This window comes from Pseudorca crassidens, chromosome 20, assembly GCF_039906515.1.
Source record: "Pseudorca crassidens isolate mPseCra1 chromosome 20, mPseCra1.hap1, whole genome shotgun sequence".
NCBI classification, from domain to species: Eukaryota; Metazoa; Chordata; class Mammalia; order Artiodactyla; family Delphinidae; genus Pseudorca; species Pseudorca crassidens.
Window position 1 is genome coordinate 14315922 of NC_090315.1, and position 17804 is coordinate 14333725.

Genomic DNA, 17804 nt, shown 5'->3' on the forward strand with positions numbered 1-17804 from the left:
GGGATAAGATGTGTTGAACCTGGATGGGGAGTGAGAGTAAGGAACTCAGAGTTTCTGACCAAATGCAGGAAGAGCTGCCCATGAGCCAATGATTCCTCATAACTTACAGAGGGAAGGATCCCAGCTTGTGGGATTCAGAAAAGAACAAGTTACATCCTGGTACTTTCCAAACTCCCAGGTCAGTGAGGGTGAGTGGACAAGTACATGAAAAACTACAAGGAAGAAGATGAGCGGTGCTCTAAGAAGTACAATGGAAGGCTCTGGGCAGTAAGACACAGAGAATGAAAAGACTGGAAGGTGCCTTAAGGCAAGAGTGCCTATGTGGAGAACAGATGAGGATTAGATAAGGATAAGAGATGGACACGTGTGTTCAAGAAGGGAGCAACTTGAAGCAGAAGCACAGAAAGGGGATGGTATGGAGGGGTGGAGGGGAAGCCAGAAGGAGAAAATGCTGAGGAAGATCTGAAAGGGAACCATTCAAAGACGGAATATGAAGTAATTGCTCAGAGGGTGGGGTAACCTTGTGGAGAAACCAGAAACCTTTCAAAGAGGGTAAGGAATCTTCTGGAGGGTAGGTACTTCACAAAGGGGACTCCCAGGAAAATGGGGGTGGGCAGTAGGGCACAGAGGCATATGCTGAGATATCTTTCAGGGGGGCTTTCTGTGGGGAAAGGGAAATCCTCTTAGAGGGCAGTGGTTCTCAAACTTGAGCATGCATCAGAATCACCAGGAAGGTTCCTAAAAACAGCTGGGCCCTACTCCTAGGTTTTCTGATTCAGCAGGTCTGGGTTGGGACCTAAGAATTTGCATTTCTAACAAGTTCTCAGGTGATGCTGATGTTGCTGGTCCAGGGACAACACTTTGAGAACCACTACTACAGGGGGAGGGATTCTTTTGTGAGGAGGCCCTCAAAGTGGAAAAAGGAAGGAGAAGGCTTCAGACAGGAAAATCAGGGGAGTCTTCAAGGAGAGTCTAAGGAGGGTGGGAATTCCCTGGCGGTTCAGTGGTTAGGACTCCATGCTCTCAATGCTGAGGGCCTGGGTTCAATCCCTGGTCAGGGAACTAAAATCCCACAAGCCTTGCAGCACAGCCAAAAAAATAAAAACCTTAAAAAAAAAAAAAGAGTCTAAGGAAGGTGTTAAGGGTCTCTCCATCTCTCTGAAGGGAAGATCTAAAGGGAGGAGGGGTCTATGAAGATAGAACCTAAGAAAAATGGTCTGAGAGAAAGATCTCTGAGAGTTGGGATTTCAAGAGGTGAGGGTATCTCTTGAGGATCTGTTTAATAAAAGGGGACATAGAGACTCTTGAGAGGAGGAGTCTGCAGGATGCTGGGGGCCTATGGTGGGATAATGGGGGAAGGAGGCTCAGATCTGAGAAGGATCTCTAAGTTGATTGCAGAAGAAAGAATGGAGGAGATGAGAGGGTGTAAATGGGGGTTCTAAAAGGGGTATATCTGATAGGGCCCTGAATAAGGTTTCTTGGGGATGTCAGAGGGAGAACCTGAGAGAGAGTGTTCTGAGGAAGTCTTACAAAGTGCTGGAGTTGCTGATGCACAGCAATTTTGGAGAAAATTCTCTAAAGGGAGTCTGTGGAGGTGTGGTCTTCTGTGAGAGATCTTAGATTTACTGGAGCAGGATGACAGAGGCCTTTTTAGGAACAGCTCTCAAAGAGCTCAGATGAGAAACTCTGAGTAAAGGTCTCAATAGGATATATGGGGAAGGTGGGTCTTGGGGTGGGGGAATATGGGAACATCAGAGTAGAGGGTTTTTCAAAAAACAATTCTGGGACTTTCTAAGAAAAGGAGCCGGTTGGTGCTGGGGGTCTTCTACAGGTGGTTCTAGAGGATTTGAGGGAAGCTGTGAGGGTGAGTTCAGGGAGGGAACTATCTAGGAAAAGTCTCTTAGTAAGGCAGGAGGTCTCTAAGTGCTGATTCAAGGGTGTCTGTGCTGGAAGGGTCTCTGGGAGGGATTTCAAGGGCATATCTCAGAGGGCTCAAGGAGGTGGCTGGGGTCTCTGTGAAGACAGGAGGAGGTCTTGAAAAGCTGCATCTCAGAGGGGTCGTGAAGAGAGGGTCTTAGGGTTTACAGGGCTTGTGAGGAGGAAAGTTCATCTGAAAGTAGGTCTAGAAGGAGAGATTTTGAAAGGGGGATTCGAAGAGCGATTCTAGAAAATATCAGAGAGAAACTATGAGGAAACGTTTTGGAATCCTGAGGAAGCAATTTCTGTAACATTTTGTGTGGGTTACTAGGAGATTTGGGATACATAAAAAGGGTTTTGGAAGAGACTTGTGGAATGTGGAAGAAGAGTTCTCCAGAGATTTCAGGGAATCTCTGGAGAAGATTTCTGGGATAAGTGAGGACGGTCTCAGGGGAAGATTTCTGGGGTATCTGAGGGTGATCTCTAGGGCATTTCAGGGTGGTGAGATTTGAGAAGCATGAGGAGGTCTTTGAGAGAGATTTTTGGGACCTGTGGGAGAGGCCAAAGGGATGACTTTTGGGATATGTCAAGGGGGAGTGTATATGGGAGATGGATTGGTGGCGGGGGGGGGGGGGGCGCTCCAAGTGAGTTTTGAGGATCCGAGGCCATTTCAGAGAGTCTCTGAGGAAGATTTTCAGGGGACATCAGGGGCATTCTGGAGGATTCCAAGGGGAGGGGCTCTGAGATTTGGGGGCTATGAGTGGAAAATCTCCAAGGCGATTTCTGGTATGGGGGTAGGTGGGAGGGAAAATTCTTGGGATGTGTGAGAAGGAAGTCTGGGGGAGACTGTTGGGATGTGCGAAGCAGGTCGCTGGGGGAGATTTCTGGAATGTACAGGGTCTGGAGGGGATTTCGGGGAATCTCTGATCTGAAGGAGATTTTTAGGGCTTACGAGGGAGGTTCCTGGAGAAGATATCTGACACATATCGTTGGAATATGAGGAGTGGCCCCGGGGAAATATTTCTGGACGGAGGAGGTTCGGGGATCTGGGACCAGACGGGGGTTCTCTGAGGAAGATATTTGAGGCGTAGGACGGGGTCTGGAGCAGACGTGTTAATATCAGGGGTGGCCTCTCGGGAAGCCTTTCGTACCGCGGAAAGGTACAGAGGGCTTCGGGCGGATTCGGGGGGTCTGTGGGCGTGCCCTCCAGGGAGGTGTCCGAAGTACACCCGGGGGGGTCACGAGATAGGCTGCTGCCAGGCCCCCCGGCCACCCCGAGGGGCAAGAATTTCGGAGAGAAGCTCGAGAAGCGGCCTGTGAGGGCGACTCGGGGGATGGGTGTGGGAGATCCTCTCGAGGGTCGGGACCCCGGAGGCCCGCGCTCCGCGCCCGCCGCCTCCCAGGGTCCCTGAGGGGGCGGGGCCGCCCGCGGCCTGGGGCGCCCTGAGGTGAGCCCCGCGCGCTCCGACCCGCCGCCGCCCCGCGTCCGCCCGACCCTGCCCACCACTCACCGCCTCGGCCTCCGCCGCCGCCGCCGCCGCCGCCCGGGCCTCCTCAGGCCTCCGCCACTGCCGTCGCCCCCTCTCCGGCCCGCGAGCTCCCCTCCCTCCTCCCTCACCGACCACCGCCGCCGCCACCGCCGCCGTCGCGCTGCGTCACCGCGCCGTGCGTCACCGCCCCTGGCCCCGCCCCGACGGGACTGCCGCGCGCCGGCATTAGCTGACGCCGCGGAGAGGAACGGTACGCCCGCCAACGGGCTGCGAGGGCAGCCCGAAGGGCGGGAGGTGTGCGCGGAGAAAGGCGGGGTCCCAGCGGAGAAGGGGGCCGCGGGGGTTGAACGAGGCCCACGAGGCCCGCCCCCCGCTCAGTGGGATTGGCCTGCTGCGCGGCTGACGGGCAGTCAGCCCGGCGGGCGGGGCAGGGGCGGGGCGCGCGCGGCGTTGCCACGGGCAACGGGCCCTGCGGAGCCCGGCGGAGCCTGGGATTGGGCCTCCCGGCCTGCAGGGGACAGTCTCGCGCGCGTCTACCTCAGCGGCCTCGAGCTAAGTCACAATTCCTGATTCTGGCGTTCAAGGCCCGGCTGTGTGACCCGCCTGCACGCTCCGCTCTAGGCCTGGGCCCCGCCACCACCTGACTGTCTAGGTTGCGAGTAACCGCTCCGGCTGCTGGAGTCTCAGCTTTCCCACCGCAACCGTCTGTGAACCTGTTGCTTCTTCTCTCAGATAGGAATTGAAAGAGAGGAAGCATTTAAAAGTGCCGGGCAGGGCTACCCTGGTGGCGCAGTGGTTAAGAATCCGCCTGCCAATGCAGGGGGCAATGGTTCGAGCCCTGGTCCGGGAGAAGCTAAGCCCGTGTGCCACAACTACTGAGCCTGCGCTCTAGAGCCCACGTGCCACAACTACTGAGCCAGCGTGCTACAACTACTGAAGCCCCCACGCCTAGAACCTGTGCTGCACAACAAGAGAAGCCACCGCAGTGAGAAGCCCGCGCCCTGCAACGGAAGACCCAATGCAGGCAAAAATAAATAAATAAATAAATAAAATTTAAAAAAATTGTTGATAAAGCGGTGGGCGCAAAGCCTTCAATAAGTGGGAGTTGTTGCTCTGACTGTTGTAACCTATTCATTCCGCATTCATTCCGGTTCATTCCCCGAACCTCCTCCGTCCATTTAGTGTCCTAAATGCACACTGTCCTGGATCAGCGTGAACTAATCAGAGCGGGGCGCTCACTCAGAAGGCTGTCAGGTGACAGAGGCGTGGTTGTTAGAGGAACCCAAAGAAAGGCAGTCGGAGTGGAACATAGAGTTCACCGCGGCCAAAAGTTTGGCCACTTGAGAGAGTTTGGATTTGTCCCGAGGACGCTGAGGAGCCATGGAAGGGCTTCAAGCCAAGGAGAGTCAGTGGGGGTTTGCAAAGATGTCTCTGGCTTTTATATGGAAGATGGATTGGAGGAAATAGAACTGGAGCTGAGAGTCCAGGGAGGCAGCTGGGGTAGGAGAGGGGCGTTTGCACCAGGGTGGGACTGTGGGGAGGGGAGGAGGAGTGGGTGGCAGGGCTGGATGCCCAGGAGGCCCGGGGAACCTGCTCTGGGACTGGGTGGCCGCAGAGGGGTAGGGAGGGAGAAGTTCAAGATGAGGCCCTCTGGCTAGAAGGTTGGGGGGATTGGGGGCTTCCCTGAGAAGGAGACCCAGAGGAGAAACAGGTTAGGAAGATGCTGAGCCCAGTGTGTGCCACCCAGCATGAGGATTTAGGCGGCTCCACACCCCTGGGGCTGGGGCTTAAGAGAAAAATTGGGGCTGGAAACCAAGATCTGAGGGTGATCAAAGATGGTAATTGAAGCTATGGGAGTTAGTGACCTAGTGTGCGGTGGGTATGAAGGATGAATGGAGACAAGGACTGGACAGAACCTTGAGAAGAGGAGACGTATAAGGTTTGAGCAAAGGAATTGACACTCTCAACAAAGATTGAGAAGGAACAGCCAGAGAGAGAGAGGAGGAAGAAAACCAGGAAAACATGGCATCTCAGATGCTGTGAGGAAAGGCCATTTTATTAAAAAAAATTTTTAATTAAAAAAATTTTATTTATTTTTGGCTGCGTTGGGTCTTTGTTTCTGCTAGCGGGCTTTCTCTAGTTGTGGCGAGCGCGGGCTACTCTTCGTTGCAGGGCGCGGGCTTCTCGTTGCAGTGGCTTCTCTTGTGGAGCACGGGCTCTAGGTGCGCAGGCTTCAGTAGTCATGGCACAAGAGCTCAGTAGTTGTGGCACACGGGCTTAGTTGCTCCGCAGCATGTGGGAATCTTCCCGGACCAGGGTTCGAATCCGTGTCCCCTGCGTTGGCAGGTGGATTCTTAACCACGGCGCCACCAGGGAAGCCTGGAAAGGCCATTTTAAAACAGAGTGGGGGGGGATATCACAAACCCTAAGCATTACCCCCTCCATTTAAGCAACAACTTTCACACCATATAGAATGGTTGTGCTCTAAGGGTGCTGGTTCATTTATTCATTCAATAAGACTTCTTGAGTACCTAAAATGTGCCAGGCACTACCCGAAGTGCTAAAAATTCAGCAATGAACGAGGCAGACAAAAATCCCTCTCTTCATGAGGCTTACCTTCTAGTTGGGGGGGACAGAAACAAATAAATACAATGTAACTTGGTAATAAGTTCTATGGAGAAAACTTATAAGGGGATTGAGAGATGCGGCTGGCACTGTTTTAGATGGGGAAAAGCACCTTTGATCAGGTGACATTTGAACAGAAATCTGAAGGAGTGAAGGGGTGAACCATGAAGGAAGGAGGGTTCCAGAAAGAGGAGCCAGCAAGTGCAAAAGCCCAGTGACAGGATCATTCACAGAACCAGAAAGGGGCTAGTGTGGGTGGAGAGGAGTGAGCAAAGAGGAGAGTATTGAAAGACAAGGTCCAAGAAGTAATGGAGGAGGGGTCGTGGCAGATGATTTAGAGTTTTTAAGGCCACTATAAGGACTTTTGCTTTCACCCAAATAATAGTGGAGCCATGAGAGGGTTTTTGAGAGGGCAGGCATGTCATCTGGCTTGGTTTTCTTTTTTGGCCACGCCGTGCAGCATGCAGGATCTTAGTTCCCCTGACCAGGGATCGAACCTGTGACCCCGCAGTGGAAGCACAGAGTCCTAACCACTGGACAGCCAGGGAATTCCTGGCTTGGGTTGTTTTAGGATGCCTCTGACGGTCCTATGAAGAACAGAGTGTTGAGAGGCGGGCAGGAGCAGAGAAACAGGGAGGAGGCTGCTGTGAGATTTCAGGCAGAAGAATATGGGCTGTGGAGGGGAGCAGTGGACCAGTTCTGGTTATATTTTGAAGTTCAGAGCTGACAATTTCTGAGGTACGTTGTCAGAGGAAACAGACGGGTCAAGGATGACTCTTAAGACATGCAGATGGATATGTCACACTGGCATTTGGATATAAGAGCCTAGAGTTCAGGGAGAGGCCCAGCTGGAGAAATAATTAAGGTATCCCCTTTGAAAACCAAGAAGCTGTTGCTATCAGGAAGACAGGAAGATGGATGGAAAAGAGAAGGGGACCAAGGACTGATCCCTGGGACACCTGGCTGTTAAAAGGAGGCTGACATATGATCCTGCAATCGCACTTCTAAGCACATATCTAGAGAAAACTATAATTCGAGAAGATATATGCACTGCGATGTTCCTTGCAGCACTATTTACGATAGCCAAGACATGGAAACAACCTAAATGTCCATCGACAAATGAATGGATGGACCTAGAGATTATCATACTAAGTCAGAAAGAGTAAGACAAATACCATATGTTATCACTTATATGAGCAATCTAAAATGTGACACAAATGAACTTATCTACGAAGCAGAAACAGACTCGCAGACATAGAGAACAGACTTGTCGTTGGAGGGGTGTGGGAGAGGGATGGATTGGGAGTTTGGGGGTAGCAGATGCAAACTATTATACATAGAATGGATAAACAACAAGTTCCTACTGTATAGCACAGGGAACTGTATTCAATATCCTGTGATAAACCAAAATGGAAAAGAATATGTAAAAAAAGTATGTACATGTATAACGGAATCACTTTGCTGTACAGCAGAAATTAACACAACATCGTAAATCACCTATACTTCAATAAAATTTAAAAAAAAAAAGAAGGTCTGGGGCTTCCCTGATGGCACAGTGGTTGAGAGTCTGCCTGCCGATGCAGGGGACACGGGTTCGTGCCCTGGTCCGGGATGATCCCACATGCCGTGGAGTGGCTGGGCCCGTGAGCCATGGCCACTGAGCCTGCGCGTCTGGAGCCTGTGCTCCGCAGCGGGAGAGGTCATAGCAGTGAGAGGCCCGCATACCGCAAAAAAAAAAAAAAAAAAAAAAAGAAGGTCTGAGCAGGCACAGCCAGAAGAACCAGAGGAAAACCAGGCCAGGGTGGTGTCCTGGAAGCCAAGTGAAGAAAGTGTTTTGGGCATGGGGAGTGATGGATGGTGTCAGATGTGGCTGACAGGGCACAGCAGATGAAGACTGAGAATTGACCATTAGGTCCAGCACCACAGATGTCCTTGGTGGCCCCGACAAGTGTATGTCATTGGAGAGAGACAGGAGTGAGTCTGCTGGGAGAGAGTTGAAGAGTGAAATGGGAGGAGAAATTGGAGGCAGTGAGTGTGGACAGTTCTTTCAAGAAGTCTTGCTGAAAAGGGAAGGAAATGAATGGGCAGTGGCTCGACGGGAGACAGGGTTTTTAGTTTTTAAGATGGAAGACATAACACGGCGTGTACGCTGAGGGAAAGATTCAGTAGAGGTGAAGACATTGATGATGCAGGGAGGAGAGCAGCTGCAGCAATGCCCTTGAAGAGGTGAGAGAGGGTGGGATCTGCCCACTGCTATGGAGGGAAGTCAGTACAGTGGGCCAGACATCGTGGGGCTGGATCCTTTAACAATTCTCTATTGTTTGCTTATATTTTCTCACGGAAATGCACAGGTTTCTGATCAATCACTTCCCTTTTATTTCTCCTTTATATGACAATTAGGACATTATATTGATTTGGGGGAGAACTTATGTGTATAACTATGTTGCGTTATCTAGGAATTTCATTTCAGGATGGGAACTTGGCGGGGGGGGGGCAATACAAAATGCTCTTAATAAAAAAGGAGGTATTGGTCTGATAGGATGGAACACCATTGTTGTAGCACCATTATAAGGCCCATGAGGTTGAATAATTACAGGAAAAAATTCATCATTACTTGGGTGCTGTGGAGTCTTTTCTCTATTCTCCATTTCCCCATCAACCTAATAAGTGGCAGTTTGACCAGCAAACATCTCTAAGTTCCCCCTTTCAGCTCTGGAATTAAAATATTCCAGATTGGGTGGGTGGGAATCCAGGAAGTCTTCCTGGAGGAGGAGCTAAAGAGCTCATTATTCCATTATCAAAAAATCTACAGATAATAAATGCTAGAGAGGGTGTGGAGAAAAGGGAACCCTCCTACACTGTTGGTGGGAATGTAAATTGGTACAACCATTATGGAAAACAGTATGGAGGTTCCTTAAAAAACTAAATATAGAACTACCATATGATCCAGCAATCCCTGCGCATATATCCGAAGAAAAACATAATTCAAAAAGATACATGCACCCCAGGGACTTCCCTGGTGGTGCAGTGGTTAAGAATTCGCTTGCCAATGCAAGGGACACAGGTTTGAGCCCTGGTCTGGGAAGATCCCACATGCCACAGAGCAACTAAGACTGTGTGCCACAACTACTGAGCCCACGTGCCACAACTACTGAAGCCCACGTGCCTAGAGCCTGTGCTCTGCAACAAGAGAAGCCACCGCAGTGAGAAGCCCACGCACTGCAACGAAGAGTAACCCCCACTCGCTGCAACTAGAGAAAGCCCGTGCACAGCAATGAAGACCCAACGCAGCCTCAAATAAATAAATTTATTTTAAAAAAAAGATACATGCACCCTAATGTTCATTGCAGCACTATTTACAATAGCCAAGTCATTGAAGCAACCTCATGTCCATTGACAGACAAGTGGGTAAAGAAGATGTGGTACATACATACAACGGAATATTACTCAGCCATAAAAAAGAACAAAATAATGTCATTTGCAGCAACATGGATGGACCTACAGATTGTCATACTGAGTGAAGTAAGTCAGACAGAGAAAGACAAATATATGCCACTTATAGGTGGAATCTAAAAACAATGGTACAAATGACCTTATTTACAAAACAGAAATAGAGTCACAGATGTAGAAAACAAACAGGGTTACCAGTGAGCAAAAGGAGGGGAAGGGATAAACTGGGAAATTGGGATTGACATATATACACTACTATACATAAAATAGATAAGTAATAAGGATCTACTGTAAAGCACAGGGAACTCTATTCAATACTCTGTAATGACCTATATGGGAAAAGAATCTAAAAAAGAGTGGATATATGTATATGCATATGTTTGCTATACACCTGAAACTGACACAACATTGTAAATCTACTATACTCCAATAAAAATTAAAAAAATAATAAAGCTCATCATTACCTACTGTATATTGAGTGTGTCCACCATGCTGGGAGATATGTGAAACTATTTTATCCTCATAACAATCCTGAATCAGAGGCGTGAAGTTACTTAGCTAGGGCCACACAGTAAGGCAGCATTCGAACCTGGTCTGGGTGACTGCAAAGCCTGGAAGGTCCCAGCAGATGAGGGGAAGGAAAGAGGGGGAGGAGTCATCTGTGACAGTTGTCCCAGAATGGGCATAAACAGGATGTGGTGTTAGATGAAACCTTTCCCCTACCCCACACCCTGCCCCCTGTAGCCCTGGTCCCCACCCCTAGAGGACAGCGGAACCCAGAAAAGAAGAGGCCTGTGGACAGAAAAGTCATGGTTGGGGCCAGGGTCGTATGGAAAGGGCTAGGGGCTGGAGTGGGGCTGGGGCTAGGAGGACACCAGGGTGAAGGGCAGGCTGTGGAAGGGAGGTCAAGGCTGGGGGAAAAGAGACTGTGGTTCCGGGTTTAGCCCAGGCAAGCAGATCCCTGGGCCACCCCGGGCGTTGCCCAAGGGCACCTGCTGAGAGGGCTCGAGTCCAGCCTCTGCTCTGCAAAGGGGCAGCATCTGCCCTGAGGGAAAGGAGCCTTTTCCTAATGTTCACAAAGGCAATCTATGGGCTATTGGGTCTTCCTCCTCATTAGTAGATGGAAAAACTGAGGTTTGGGGAAGGGGGCAGGGCTGAGGCCAGGCGACTCAGCTCTTGCTGGGCTCCTCTGACAGTCTGACTCCCTGGTGGTGTGCGAGGTGGACCCAGAGCTAAAGGAAAAGCTGAGGAAATTTCGCTTCCGAAAAGAGACGGACAATGCGGCCATAATAAGTGAGTGTCATCTTCCCTCCTGGAAGGATGGGGTATGGGGACAAGCGTGGGGGCAGATGGGAGGGGCCTCTAACCCCCATGTGCCCTCCCTCCTCAGTGAAGGTGGACAAAGACCGGCAGATGGTGGTGCTGGAGGAAGAATTTCAGGTGAGGGGATCGGGGGATGGGACCTCCAAGAAGGGCAGGGTGGGACTGGGAGACCCAAGCGACTGTGACTGATGCTAAGAGCCTGGCATGGGGGGCCAGAAAGACCCGGAGGTCAAGTCCCAACTTAGCTGTGACCCTAGGCGAGAGACTTCACCTGTATGGGTCTCTCTTTCCTCATCTGTGAAACGGTGATAGCAGTCCCTACCTCTTAGAGTTGTCTGTGGATTCAATGATTTAATCCTTGTAGGGGGTTTAGAAGAAAAGTGTCTTAACACCTCTGGGCTTCAGTTTGCTCATCTGTAAAATGGGGATAACAATAAGACCAACCCCTCTGGGATTTGGGAGAGGTCAATGAGTTAATCCATGTATGTGTATTTCTTGGACAAGTGCCTTGGCACACAGTAAGTGTTCATTTAATGGCAGTCTTTTTTTTTCTCTCCCCTCATCCCCAGAATATTTCTCCAGAGGAACTAAAAATGGAGTTGCCAGAGAGACAGCCCAGGTATGCTGGGGGAAGGAAGGGGACGGTCAGGCCATGGGGAGAGGGGTGACGATAGGGATACAGACTGAGGGACTGTTTGGGTTCCAGTCCTATTCATGGGCTCGGGATCTATGTCTCTGAAGTCAAATGTTCCTGTCCTAGGACTTTTGGTTTGTTTACCAAAATTTTATTGCAGAATTTTACACTAATAGTCATATGTAATGTTAGAGTTTGCTTTTTTTTTTTTTGTACAAACCATGTCAGGTTTTGGTCTCAACATTGCACTTGCTTCATTTAAAAAAAAAGTTAAAATTTCCTTATTTTTCAATATTTGGGCATACTTTGAGTAGCAAAGGATTTATTTGACCTTTAATGATTGGGGAGAATCCTGTGTGAAGCCAGAGGAGCCTGGTGCTTTTGTGTGTGGAGGAGCTTTTCGATACTTCTGTGAAAACTGGTCTCTTTAGATTTTTCATCTCAACTGATTTTTGGGTGCCCTACAACTCTGAGCCTCAGAGTTGAGATCTCAGGCTCTAGATCTCAGCCAGGACCAGCATCCTGGGCGTCTGACAAGTGCAGTCACACAGGGCCCCGTACCCAGAAGGGAGCCTTGAATGCAGGGCTTGATGCTCTACGACTGCCTGCTGTCTTGAAATTCTTTATAGTTATATCTTTGAATCTGTGTTTTGTGTGAAGTGTGATGGAACAATGGAGCATGCGCTGGGGGCTTGGAGCCTCCCTCAGCTCATATCTCCAGCCTGGATGGGTTCTCAGCTACCCATTCCCTGCATTGCCCAGCAATGGCTGCTGCCCTCTGTCCTAGGCAGGGGACCCGATTACAGGTTCAGGGAGTGTCAGGGTCAGGGTCGGTACTCACCCCCTGCATGACAAGTTCCAGGGTGTGCCTTTGAGCATTTCCATTCCCTCTGTGAGTGTCCCCATGCCCAAGAGAGCGTGATTTTAAATAGGAAATTTTAAAAGATCAATCTGAAGAGAGACTGCAGAAGAAAGGAAAAAAGCCTTTCTCCTGTGTTTATAAAAAGGGGCCCTGCATTTTCATTTTGTGCTGGGCTTGGGAAATTATGTAGCTGGCTGTAGTCTCAGCCCCTGATTCTAGTTCTCTGTATAGTAAAACATAGTGGTTGAGCACTTATACTCTACCAGCCAACTTCCTGGGTTCAAATCTATCCATAGAAACTTGGGCAAGTGACTTCACCTCTCTGGGCCTCAATTTTTCCATCTGTAGTATGGGGATAATAATAGTACCTACATCATAGGGTTGTTGTGAATCAAATAAGCACTTATTTATTTATTTATTTTGGCCGCACCACTCGGCATGTGAGATCTTAGTTCCCTGACCAGGGATGGAACCTGCGCCCCTGCAGTGGAAGGGCAGAGTCTTAACCACTGGACCGCCAGGGAAGTCCCTAAGCCACTTTTTCTTAAAAAAATTTTTTATTGAGATATATTTGACATATTATATTAGTTTCAGGTGTACAACATAATGATTTGATATTTGTATATACTGTATTACAAACTGTTCACCACCATAATCTAGTTAACATCTGTCATCATACATAGTTTAAAAAAATTTTTTTCTTACGATGAGGACTTTTAATATCTACTCTTTTAGCAACTTTCAAATATACAATACTGCACTGTTAACTATACTTACCATGCTGTACGTCATATCCCTAGGACTTATTTAAAATAAATAATGGGAAATCAAATAACTGGAAATTTGTACGTTTTGACTCCCTTCACCCATTTCGCCCACCCCCACCTTTGGCAACCACTAATCTGTTCTCTGTATTTATGAACTTGGTGGCTTGTTTCTTTGTTTTTATTTTTTAAATTCCACATATAAGTGAGATCATAAGACATTTATCCTTCTCTGACTTATTTCACTTAGCGTAATGCCCTCAACATCCATCCATGTTGCATATGGCAAGATTTCGTTCTTTTTTATGGCTGAATAGTATTCCATTGTGTGTGTGTGTGTGTGTGTGTGTGTGTGTGTGTGTGTGTGTGTGTATACTGCATCTTCTTTATCCATTCATCCATCAATGGGTACTTAGGTTTTTTCCATATCTTGGCTATTATAAATAATGCTGCAATAAATATGGGGGTGCATATATCTTTTCAAATTATTGTTTTCATTTTCTTTGATAAATACCCAGCAGTGGAATTGCTGGATCACATGGTAGTTCTATTTAGCATTTACTATTATTATTATTATTTTAATCATTAAAAAGACTTTTAATTTTGAAATTATTATAGATTCACAGAGAGTTGCAAATATAGTACCCCTTATCCAGTTTCCCCCAATGGTTACATCTTACCTAACTACAGTACAGTATCAAAACTGGGAAACTGACATTTATACACTGTATGTATAGTTCTATGTTATCTTTTTTTTAAAAAATTAATTAATTAATTAATTTTAATACAGCAGGTTCTTATTATTTATCCATTTTTATTATTATTTTTTAAATCATTTATTGTGTTTGAGGCTAGTACCCTGCGTCTCAGTTGTTAACCCTAGGTTCTCAGACTCAGTCAAGATTTCAAGGTTGTGGTCTCAGGTAATGGGCACTGGGCCTGGGCTCCAGGCCAAGTCTTGAGTTTGGATTCCCTCTTGCTGCTGTAGGTTCGTGGTCTACAGCTACAAGTACACGCACGCCGATGGCCGAGTGTCCTACCCCTTGTGTTTCATCTTCTCCAGCCCTGTGGGTGAGACACAGCTCTACTCATCCTGAGAAAGTGGTCTTAGATTCTGTGTGAGGGTGTGTAAGTGTGTGTGTTTGAGTGCAAGTGTGTGTGCATGCCTGTGACTGGTGATTGTGTGACTGTGTGCATGTGTGTAGGTGCCTGTGTGAGAGTGTGGTGTGTGTGGTGTGAGTCCTGAGAGGGCATTGGGTGGAGGTGGAGGCACAGAGCCCCCATCCTCCTTAGTCCTGAGGCGTATAAGCAAACTCACTTCTTCCTTTTACCTAGAAACCCCTGTCTGGCCCCAAACCAACTCCAGGGACCCTAAAATAACTTCAAGCCCCCGAACAAACCTGGGGACTCTGACTATAGCCTCCAGGGACCTCCTTAGAACAGTTCCTGGGACTCTTAGAAAACTCCAGGGTCTGCAGGACATTACTAGGGCCTTAGAGAACACTCTGGCATCCCCCAGTTATGCTTCCTCCTTCTCTTTTCCACACAGGCTGCAAGCCTGAACAACAGATGATGTACGCAGGAAGCAAGAACAGGCTGGTGCAGACGGCAGAGCTCACAAAGGTCTGGGCCTGGGGCTGAGGCTCCCGAGTGTGAAAGGGAGAGTCTGGACTCCTGGTCTGTGCCATGAGGGGGCTGGGGATCTGGGTTCCTGGGTCTGAAGGAGGAGGGGGTCAGGGCCCTCACTCTTTTCGGTTCCTGAGTGGATTATAATACTGAGCCCTCTCTCTGCCCAGGTGTTTGAAATCCGCACCACTGATGACCTCACAGAGGCCTGGCTCCAGGAGAAGTTGTCTTTCTTTCGCTGACCTCTGGGCGGGGGACCTGAACTCAGGCCCCCTAGGACCTGAACATCTGAGACCTTAAAGAAATTAAAATACAAGAACTCAGAGACCCTCAGTTCTGGCTCAGTTTCTGTTCCTCACTGTGGGCTGTAGGTGGCAGTCCTGCAGTACCAGCCTTAGGCCAGTAGAGGGCAGGCAGATCCAGTGGACGCCTGCTGAGGCCTGGGAGTAGAGGAGGATTCAGTACCTGTTCCTCTGAAAGAAAGGGAGGGGCCTGCAGGATTTCCTAGGGAGAAATGAGGGAGGCCTGGTCTCCTAGAGGGATTGGGGGGATATCTGAATCTGTGGAGGGGCCACTCCCAAGGGGGACAAGGACACCTGCGTCCCTGAGAGTAAAGAAGGCCGAGTGCCTGTCTCCCCACCTCTCACCTTCCCACCCTAGCAGGCATTAGCTGGTACCTATGCTAATTTTCTCAGTAAGCCCCCAGGCAGGAAGATTTTAAAGGCAGAAAAGTTGTTGAAGTTGCTATAAAAGTGAAATAGAACAGCTTCAGGGGCTGGGGAGTTGCTGGGGGTGGGTGGTTTGTGCAGTTGGGTAGGCCTGAGGGCCCAGGTCTGGGAAAGATTAAGAGGATCCAGGACTCTCAGTGGAACCCCGAGGAGTATGAGGTTGAGGAGGCAGGAAAGGGACACTGCCTGCCCCTGTCTGGAGATTCTTCTTTCTTTCTCTGTCATCTCTGGGTACTTGACTCTCTCAGGCTTTCTGTTTCTGAGGGACATTCACTGAGCACCCACAGTGTACCAGGCTCTGAGGATTCTGAGATGGGCAGGTTTTCACAGAGTTGAATCACTGTCTCTCTCTGCCTCTCCTCCAGGTCTCTGATTGTTCCTCTCTCTGTCCCTAGATTCAGGGACCTGGGAACTCCCTCCTCCCACCCTTTTCCAGGTTCCCAGTTGAGAGGTGGCTGTTGCCATGGTAACAAGGACAGAGTGACCTTGGGCCCTGGCTGCCCCTCCCCCGGCCCTGTCATTCCTGGGGGAGGGTCCACAAGCCCAGCTCCAACCCTTCCCCTTCCTTCCCAGCCTTAACATGTCCTCATCACCCCACTCTGTCCCATCCCTTGCCCCTTGTCCCCAGTCAGGACAAGCCCTTTGCATGAGGGATTCAGGATAGAATCGCTCTACACTGGACTATAGAGAGATCCCCACTGCCCTCAGTTTTCTGTGGGGAGAGGGTTGGGTTGAGCGCCTCTCCTCTCTTTCACCCATGCTGGTGCCCCTATCCCATTTCTCTTGCTAGGGATGTCTCTACACATCCCTCTGCACAGCCTCAGTTCCTAAAGGCTAGAGATGAGGAGATAGGACGGGTCATTCAATGAAGAGGTCAGCAACTCCTGGTCTGCAGGGATCAGAGAGGCAAAAGGACTTGTCCAAGGTCATGAACTTACATGATCAAATGGATAATAATAGCCAACTCTGATTGAGGGCTTCCTATGTGCCAGGTACTTCTATAAGCACTTTACAGGTATTAACTAATTTAATTCCTACAGTAACCCGTGAAGAAGGTACCAGTTTTATCCCAATTTACAAATGAAGAAACTGAGGCACAGAAGTCAAAAATAGTTGCTCAAAGCCACACAGCTAGTGGTCTGTACAGTTAGAACTTTAACCCAAAGCTATCCTGTGGTCCACGGCCACTCCCTCTCTTAGGCAGGGGATTCAGGGAACCCGCTCCTCTTCCTCTACCTCCTCTTTCTCCTCCCACTACCCCCCACACCACGGTTAAACTGTCTGCCTCCAGGTTCATGATTGCAAACGATCCAATCAGAAAGAGGCATGTGCAAGGACTTGCCCAATCAGGAGCAAGGAGTTTGGAAAGCAGGGACCAATCAGAGAGGGTGACTCTGAGGGGCAGTCCAATGCAGAGTAGGTTTGAGTAGAGGGCTTGTGGAGGGACCAATCAAAGAGGTCAGAACAGAATACCGCTGTACAATGCAAAGTGGGCTCAATGGGGCGTTGCTTTTGGTTTGGGGCCAGGCCTTTGAGGGGCGGTACAAACTGGGAGCCACCTCCTCTCTTTCCACCAACCTCCTCTCTAGGTTCCCACAAATCCAGGCTCCCTAGGCTTTTCCTGGGGCACTTCTCCCTGCTAACCTTGAATGTGAGCAGGGCTTATGTTGAACAGGTGAAGACTGGACGTTAGGTCGGAGCTGAGAATGGGGTACCCAAGTTAGGCTTGAAGGGCCAGTGCTTAGGCTGAAAGCTTGACGCTTTTGGAGTGGAGCCTAAGGTGGAGGGGTGGGGCTTAGGTGGGGGCAGGGCCCAGGCTTAAGAAGTATGAATGTTATAAATTTTAGGGTGGTGACTAAGGTAAAGGGGTGGGGCTTGGGCTGTGAGGGTGAGACCTAGGCTTGAGGGGTGTTATTTAAAGTATTTATTTATTTATTTTTGGCTGCCTCGGGTCTTAGTTGCGGCATGTGGAATCTTTCCTTGCGGGGGGTGGTGCGTGGGCTTCTCTCTAGTTGTGGCCCGTGGGCTCTGGCCGCGTGGGCTCTGTAGTTGTGGCACATGGGCTCTCTAGTTGTGGCGTGTGGGCTTAGTTGCCCCGCAGCATGTGAGATATTAATTCCCCGACCAGGGATAGAAACCGTGTCCCAAGCATTGGAAGGGGGATTCTTAACCACTGGCCCACCAGAGATGTCCCGAGGGGTGTTATTTATTTAGGTCAGATAGGGGAGAGATTTTGCTGTGGGGTGGGGCCTTAGAGACAGAGGGTGGAGCCTATGCTTGGGGGCAGGGCCTAAGTTGTTGAAGAATTAGATTGGATCTCTATTAGCTGGTCTAGGTCAGGAATTAGGGCCCCAGGGAATTAATCATACTATCAGCTTCCACCTG

At 49.4% G+C, this 17804-nt stretch overlaps 2 protein-coding genes across 6 annotated transcripts in view; one reads left to right on the forward strand and one right to left on the reverse strand.

Moving 5' to 3' along the window:
- The window catches only part of SAMD4B (sterile alpha motif domain containing 4B), a 37362-nt gene extending 33793 nt beyond the window's left edge, over positions 1 to 3569 (reverse strand). Inside the window, exon 1 of one of the 3 annotated variants that reach the window (XM_067719441.1) lies at positions 3429 to 3569. The gene's annotated coding sequence lies outside the window, so the exon portion shown is untranslated. The remainder of the gene's footprint in view (positions 1 to 3428) is intronic. The other 2 variants (XM_067719442.1, XM_067719444.1) reach the window with 2 other exon arrangements.
- GMFG (glia maturation factor gamma) lies at positions 2937 to 15016 on the forward strand. 3 transcript variants are annotated; one of them, XM_067719451.1, is made up of 7 exons: positions 2937 to 3077; positions 10679 to 10775; positions 10873 to 10922; positions 11375 to 11424; positions 14054 to 14136; positions 14615 to 14688; positions 14862 to 15016. In XM_067719451.1, coding segments are annotated over exons 2-7 (330 nt in total). In that variant the 5' UTR covers positions 2937 to 3077; positions 10679 to 10774; the 3' UTR covers positions 14934 to 15016. The 3 variants fall into 3 exon arrangements, with proteins under 3 accessions (XP_067575552.1, XP_067575553.1, XP_067575551.1); XM_067719452.1 differs by lacking the exon at positions 2937 to 3077 and adding an exon at positions 8207 to 8258; XM_067719450.1 differs by lacking the exon at positions 2937 to 3077 and adding an exon at positions 10212 to 10294.
- Positions 15017 to 17804: the final 2788 nt, after the last annotated feature.

What these genes read in the sequence shown, in the direction of transcription:
- GMFG (XM_067719450.1), top strand. An exon ending in CATCTTCTCCAGCCCTGTGG is followed by an intron (nt 14,137 to 14,614) that starts GTGAGACACAGC and finishes TTTTCCACACAG; the next exon opens with GCTGCAAGCCTGAACAACAG. An exon ending in AGACGGCAGAGCTCACAAAG is followed by an intron (nt 14,689 to 14,861) that starts GTCTGGGCCTGG and finishes CTCTCTGCCCAG; the next exon opens with GTGTTTGAAATCCGCACCAC.